Here is an 8,023-nt window from a genome sequence, read left to right on the forward strand (position 1 = left end):
TCAAAGCAATAACAGCACTTAGCCTATTTGACGGGGCAGCTCCTAGCAGGGCAGAGATTTTGAACTGACTTGTTGGAAAGGTGGCATCCTATGACGGTTGCCACGTTGTGAACGTCACTGAGCTCTTCAGTAAGGCCATTCTACTGCCAATGTTTGTCTATAGGAGATTGCATGGCTGCTCGATTTTATATACCTGTCACGGGTGTGGCTGAAATATTCAAATCCACTATACTTATATATATATATATATATTTAGTGTGATACACACAGATATAGATCTAGTACGTGTTGTTGATGCTAGGAGCACTTCCAGACACACACGGCCAGGCTTCCAAAGAACATGTAAGAGCGGTGTTCACCCGACCTCGTATGTCACCGTCCTAAGCCCTCACCGATCACCACGTGCCCGATTTGCCAAACTTCTTATCCATCGACTCCTTGGATCATCTTCGCTGCTCTGAGAGAGGGAGAGGGGATGGAGTGGGAGGTGGTGGGGGAGTGAAAAGGGAGAGAGAACAGAGAGATCTTTGTCAAGTACAGTAACTCAGCTTAGGTACTGATGTCACGCTGCTAGTCATATCCAAACAAACTTTCCGGTATCATAGCTCTGCTTTGACACACACCGTTGTTGGTGGCTGGGAACTTGTCGCATGTCAACCACAGAGCTCAGTCACCTCCACTCTCATCTCCTCTGGCATGTCTGTGGCTGCGTAGGGAAAACATGTCATTATCCCCACACACACACACACACACACACACACACACACACACACACACACACACACACACACACACACACACACACACACACACACACACACACACACACCTCACCCTGATAAGAGGAAAGCTGTGCAGCCTTTTGTAGTCTGCCTCTTCTTTCTTGCTCTCTACTGTCTCTCCCACCCCACAACTGAAAATACAGAGACATTGGGCCAAGTTAATAGCTAGCCCCAAACGAATCAGCAACTTTGTAGCAAGCTAACAGCTAGCTAACGTTACTGATTAACTATTGGTACGTTGGAACAAACCTACCAGTGCATGGATGAGAAACGTGTGTCCAGCTAAAGTTTCGTTGCTATGTTGTTGCCAAAGTTTAGCTTGAACATTTTTTTTTAATGTACCGGTAGCTTTGTTTTGATGGGTAGCTATGGCTAACGTTAGCAATTTGGCTAGCTAGCAAGCCTTGACCAATGTTGTTTTCACTTCAAAATAACTTGAATTCTTACTTGCCGTTGTAATTTATGTGATTATATTGTATAGATACGTTTTAGAAAGGTACTGCATTTTGTACTTCGTACCTAAGGTTTGGTAATACAACCGAAGTTCACTCCACTTTTAGTCCAGTTTTAAGGAGACATTTTCAACCACTAGCAACAAACGGATCCCTTCAACAGAAATTTCCAAAACCCGCCTACTTACTGAGCGTCTTCTTCCAGTGGTTTAGCCTGTCACATCAATCGCTCCTAACCCCTGGCGAGACTGGTGATGAGTAGTTTGTCGTTGCTCTGCTCAACACAAACAGATTGATAGAAATCAACAGTATGGCTTTGTTTTTAAAAAGGATGTGTCATTTGGAAGCAATACATTTTCTTAGCTAGCTACATTTTGACTTTTTTACCTTTCAATGTCCTTATGCCAACTTTATATTGTCTTGTTTCTCTCTCCTCCCCTACGGTATTCCTGTCTGGTCTGTCTGCATGACCCATAGGCCTAAAGTTGTGATTGCAGCCACATCTGTTTGTGTGAAAACCCCAGGTGGAGGTTTTAACCCAAATATCCTGCATGACAAAAAATAGAAATAAAATGTGGATTTATCACAGATTGCAAAACAGAATCAAATAGACGTCTATTGTGGACCTTACATTTCAATTTATTACCATTTAACTTTTTTATTTAACGAAGCAAGTCATTAAGAACAAATTCTTATTCAATGACAATTGGGTTAACTGCCTTGTTCAGGGGCAGAAAAACAGATTTTTACCCTTGTCAGCTCAGGGACCCGATCCAACAACCTTTTTGGTTACTGGCCCAACACTCTAACCACTAGGCTGCCAACATTAAGTGCCATGGGCCCTGGTCAAAAGTAGTGCACTGTATAGGGAATAGGGTGCCATTTGTGATGTAACAATAGTCGTCTCTAGACCCAATTTTATTTATTGTCTCATTACAATGTTTTATCAAAAGGTATATGAGTTCAGTTTCTTGGGAATATACTGAGTACATATTGGCCAGGAGAATGATTCCAGTTGTGGATTATTGCGGATTATCATTCCTGGAGAGATGGACAAAAACAACATCACATTGAGCTGATGACAAAAGGGAGGAGTAATCTCCTCTCTCTCTTTTCTCTTTCTCTTTTGCTCTCTCTTTCTCTTTTTACTCTCTCTCTCTGTGTGTGTGTGTGTGTGTGTGTGTGTGTGTGTGTGGCGTGTATTGTGGCTAATGGCTGTGTGTGTGTGTGTGTGATGTGTGTGATGTGTGTTAATGTGTGTCGAAAGTGTTAATAATAGTGTGTGTGTGTTTTGATATATGTCTATTGTGAGAGACAATGAATCTTAATTAAATTAATGTTTTTTAGATTAGGGTCACATTAGATAATACTACCACCCAGAAATAGAATTACTAGAGCAGGTATTAGTTATATTTCTATGGGGGTTTATCCTTGACATCATGGATTCATTGGGCTTTGATCAACTTGAATGAACCACCTGAGGTTATGACATTAGCTGGAGTTGAAGGTCCCACTGAAGTCAAGGAATTATATTGAAGTGTGTGTGTGTGTGTGTGTGTGTGTGTGTGTGTGTGTGTGTGTGTGTGTGTGTGTGTGTGTGTGTGTGTGTGCTGTTTGTGTGTGTGTGTGTGTGCTGTGCTGTGTGTGTGTGTGTGTGTGTGTGTGTGTGCATTATGGCCTGTGTGTGTGAAAAACTAAGAGTGTAGGGTGTTGAGTCATGTAAATAATCCCCAACTAAACTCATTAATGAGAGAAGATTAAGATGGACTAGCCTTATCTCATCCACTAGAGGAGAGAGAGAGAGAGGGAGGGGGAGCTATAAGCTTTGTCAATCATCTTTATCCTAGTAGTATTGTGTGATGTTTCCATGTTGCTGTATATACTGTTGTAAAAGGTGTCGTATTTCGTATTTATTGAGTTACCACTGCTGTGCTAAATGAAACTAGTGATCATAAAGCACTCTACTCTCCCTACTAGAAAGAGAGAGGAAACAAGATATAGAAATGAACAAATAAGGAGGGAGAAGAATGATAGAGGGAGAGATAAAACAAGGGAGAGCAGGGAGAAGTGTCCACAGCAGATGGGAAAGGGTAAAGTAACAGCGACTGCAGATCCACCAGCTGGACCAACAGGGAAGAGGAGGAGAGGCAGAGAGAGAGATCAGAGGAGAAAAAGAAAGGTGTGGGCAAGGACATCACAGTGGAGAACCTAACACAAAGTCTCAAATGGCACCCTATTCCCATATCTAGTGCACTATTGTGTCCCTGGTCAAAGCCCTATGGCCACTGGTCCAAGGTAGTACACTACCCAGGAAAAGGGTGCCATTTACTGCACTTAGCCACGACACTCTCGAGAGAACGACTCACAATAACACGTCTGTTTCCCAAATAGCACCACCATGATATGTTCCCCACCCAGGCATGGACTCTGGTCAGTCGACATAGGATGCAATTTGGGATGCAGACAACCATAACGGAAGTGTTGTTTGTTTTACCCTGAAAACTAGGTTGTACTCGACTGACTGACTGACTGGTGGTGAGCGTGATAGGGGGGTTGTGGGGTGACCTGCTTATGAGGTGAATAATGTGTCTCCAGAGTGGGGTGTGGGGGTGGACGCAACATGAGAAGTAATGGGTCCCTTAGTCCAGGATGGGGTGTAGGGGGTGACGCAACAAGAGAAGAATATGGGTCATGTCCAGGATGGGATGTGGGGGTGGCACAACATGAGAAATAATGGGTCATGTCCAGGAGGGGTGTGGGAGTGACAACAACATGAGAAATAATGGGTCATGTCCAGGATGGGGTGTGGGGGTGACGCAACATGAGAAATAATGGGCCATGTCCAGGAGGTCAGAATGGATGAATAGTACTAAAATATCGAGATGAGAAACTAAACGGAAAAGTAGATTAGAATCTAATGAGAAAGAAGGGAGGAAAAGGGTGAGGGGATGGCTAAATATCCGAGGCAGGAGAGGATAGGGGGAGTGAAATATGGAGGGATAGTGAAAGATACAGGTGGGAGGAAAGAGAGGGAGGGGGGGGGTACACATAGAGGAGATATACAAAGGGATGAGAGGTAAAGAGGGGGGGGAAAGGAGGGCTAGAGAAGAAGGTTAACGGGGGATGTGGGGCATAGAGAGATGGAGGGAAAGATAGAAAGAGAGAGTCAGAGGATGCAGAGGAAGAGAGAGAGACAGTAGGGACTGCTGAGTACGAGAGATATTAAAGCTCATGTATTATTCAGGCGGAGGGGGTGCCTATGACTACATGCTGATGCTAATATCCCAAGCTGACGTGTATGTGTGTGTGCGTGACTGCGTGAGTACGTGTGTGTGCGTGCCTGCGTGGACAGGTACATGCATGTGTGAGTGTGTGTGTGTGTGTGTGTGTGTGTGTGCTTGCCTGGGAAATAGATGAACGAGAGGACCTAACAAGATTGTAAAGTAGAGGCAAACTATAGTGTTGAAGTGGGTAGACAGAATAACAAACAATTTGAAGGATGTTGCTAACTAGAGCTAGCGCAATTGCTAACTGGCGTCTGCTAGCATGCTAGTATATACCCATAGACTTCCATTCATTGTGCTAATGCTAGACAGCTACATAAAGTATCCCTTTAAGTGAAAGATACAGCTACATAAAGTATCCCTTTAGAGAAACAGATACATAAAGTATCCCTTTAAGAAGAGACAGATACATAAAGTATCCCTTTAAGAGAGAGAAAGAAAGACAGAACATAAAGTATCCCTTTGAACATACATAACAGTATCCCATTAAGAGAGATCAGATGCATAAAGTATCCCTTTAAGAGAGAGAGACAGATACATAACAGTATCCCTTTGAAGAGCAGAGACAGATACATAGAGTATCCCTTTGAAGAGAGACAGATACATAAAGTATCCCTTTAAGAGAGAAAGACAGATGCTAACAGTATCCCTTTAAGGGAGAGACAGATACATAACAGTTAGTGTGGGGAGAGATGATACTAGATCAGAGGTAGCACAGTTCAACTCCATAGTTCCTTCTGTGGGTAGAGGGACCAGGTCACACACACACATACCATAACACACACACAAATTTACCATACACACGTAAGCCATAACATACCTCCTTAAGACATCATAACCATTTTATTTTATTCATCCACATATTGTCGCAATATCATAGAAGATCCATGGAGGTGCACAACACAACAAACACAACACTTACTGACATCACAGCTGGTTACAATAACATCATAACCAATAACGGGAGAGAGAGAGAGAGAGAGAGAGAGAGAGAGAGAAAAAAAAAAAAATACATTTGACATTTGCATTGGGTTGTAATACCCAACGGGCACTTTACAACCATATGTCCAATGGTGAAGTGGGAAAACACCCAATAATCCAGGTACATTTTCTTCACTACACCCCTCAACTCAAATCAGTGTCCCAATGTCCCTTCTTTACACACACTTATTAAGCAATTCTGTGAAGGTAAAGAAAGAGCTAAGCCCACATTCTTTGAGGTGCGTATTCATTTAGGCTTTGTGGGGTGACCGCACCATTCAATAGTTAATAGCTGTTGTACGTTTTTGTGTTGTTGCTGTCTTGGAAACAGACTATTTAGAAATCTACTCTACCTCTAATTTTGAAAAAGCTTTTCTCATGCATATTCAATTCCATCAGCTTTACATTAAAAAACCATTGAGACAGGTCACAAATCACTGTAAACGAATCTGCAGTTCAAACAACAACCCCGCGGACACCCCTGCACAATGATGTACGAATCACTTAACAGATTGCTTGCTTTAGAAGTCAACCAGATGATATTATGAATCTAAGAAATCAATTACGTCTTAATTTACATGATCCATGTGACTCATAACAGCTATCTCTGTGGCAATACACATTGTGCTGGGCCGTTACAATTGCATCTTTGTGAGAGGTTTTGTGAGTCGCAATAGGTCAAACGGAGAGTTTGTTGAAAGCACATAACACATTACACAGAAAAAGACACTGTGTTAGAAAAAAACATTGCTGCCGAAAATCAACAAAATGCGCAGTAGAAAAAGAAATCCAACACCCACTTTTAACGAGCTGTTGTTGATCAGAAACACAGTTGAGTAGCAACACTGGCATCACATCTCCAAAAGCAGAAGAAAATCCCTATTTCAAAGTTAGAAGCACAAGCTTCAGAGACACGTGATGTGATGAGATGAGATGAGGCGTGTGGCTCTTCCACTGGCAACCCCCACCCCACCCACCCACCCCACCCACCCAACTCTTAATACACAAATCAGAGGGTGAAAAAACAGCACCTTTTTCCTTAACATCTTCCTTTCGCCCGGCGGAGCTAAAGCTAGTCTGGTGTTGTTCTCCAGCAGCTGTAGCGCTGTTGATGTTAACACCTTCAGTGGGTGAACAACACTTGAATAACAACACACAACCCACCAGATAATACACACCTACTCAACTAATCTCTACTCCCCTGATCCCACCCTACCTCTCAAGCACACCCCACCCTCTCTTGGAACGAGCAATGCCCCTTACAAAACAACTCAACTGACTCTCCATCTCTACCCCCAGTTCCCCATCACACAACCCCTGCCCCAGAAAAACACCTCAAACCCCCCCTCTTGTAGGAGCATCAGCAAACCAGCTAACCCCTCTGGCCTCACTGAGCCCCCTTTATAACAACCAAAACCCCTCTACCAACCCATCTAACCCTTCACTGTTTAGGGCTGGAGCTGGGGCTGGCCGGGGTGGCTGGTTGCAGGGATCCACAACCTCCTTGGTGGCCTCAAGTGAACCTCCACGTCCTGGTCTGTCCAGGGGCCCGTTGCCCAGTGTGCCCAAGGAACAGGCAGCCAGGCCGGATACCTCAGCAGGCTTCAGACCCTGTCCCACAGGTTGAACTGGGTGCTCCCCAACCAGGGCCTGGGAAGCGTCGAAACACCGCCCAGCGTGTCCTAGAGAGAAATATAATATATGAGATGATAGAGAGTGAAAGAAGAGGAGATCAGGGATTACAATACAACTCATCCAGCCAGCCACCCAGCCACCCATCCACCCAGCCAGCCAGCCAGCCAGCCGCAGCCAGCCAGCCAGCCACCCCATCCACCCATCCATCCAGCCAGCCAACCACCCATCACCCAATTAGCCAGCCAACCAAAACTAGTTCCTCTCAAAGTTTCTTATTACCCTTCTATCCCTCTATCACTCCACCCCATCCATCTCTCCATTCTCCACTACTCCACCTCCACCTCAACCCCACCCTTCTCACTTGCTCTTGCCACAAGATCACCCACCTCCCCTCAATCTCATCCCTCCACCCCTCCATCCTTCCACCACCCATCACTCATCAATCTAACTCTCACCCCTCATCCTCCATCCCTCTAACTCTCCACCCCTCCATCCTCTGTCCCTCTAACTCTCCCCCTCCCTTCTCCATCCTCTAACTCTCCCCCTCCATCACTCCCATCCGTCTAACTCTCCACCCCTCCATCCCACTATCCCTCTAACTCTCACCCCTCCATACCTCCATCCCTCTAACTCTCCACCCCTCCATACCTCCATCCCTCAACTCCCACCCTCCAACCACCTCCATCCCTCTAACTCTCCACCCCTCCATACCTCCATCCTCTAACTCTCCACCCCTCCAGACCTCAGCCGTCTAACTCTCCACCCCTCCAGATCTCCATCCCTCTAACTCTCCACCCCTCCAGACCTCCATCCATCTGACTCTCCACCCTCCATCACTCCCATCCCTCTAACTCTCCACCCCTCCAGACCTCCAGCCCTCTAACTCTCC

The 8,023-nt window shown here is 45.1% G+C and overlaps 1 protein-coding gene across 1 annotated transcript in view; it reads right to left on the reverse strand.

Annotated features, from left to right (window-relative positions):
- Window positions 1-297: 297 nt before the first annotated feature.
- Window positions 298-8,023, reverse strand: part of LOC106591471 (dynein axonemal light chain 4) — a 7,946-nt gene continuing 220 nt past the window's right edge. Inside the window, 6 exon segments of the mRNA XM_045713270.1 lie at window positions 298-407; window positions 410-457; window positions 624-659; window positions 662-706; window positions 828-913; window positions 6,938-7,181. Coding sequence (XP_045569226.1) covers window positions 298-407; window positions 410-457; window positions 624-659; window positions 662-706; window positions 828-913; window positions 6,938-7,181 — 569 coding nt within the window.

Source organism: Salmo salar, chromosome ssa02 (assembly GCF_905237065.1).
Source record: "Salmo salar chromosome ssa02, Ssal_v3.1, whole genome shotgun sequence".
Classification (NCBI taxonomy): Eukaryota; Metazoa; Chordata; class Actinopteri; order Salmoniformes; family Salmonidae; genus Salmo; species Salmo salar.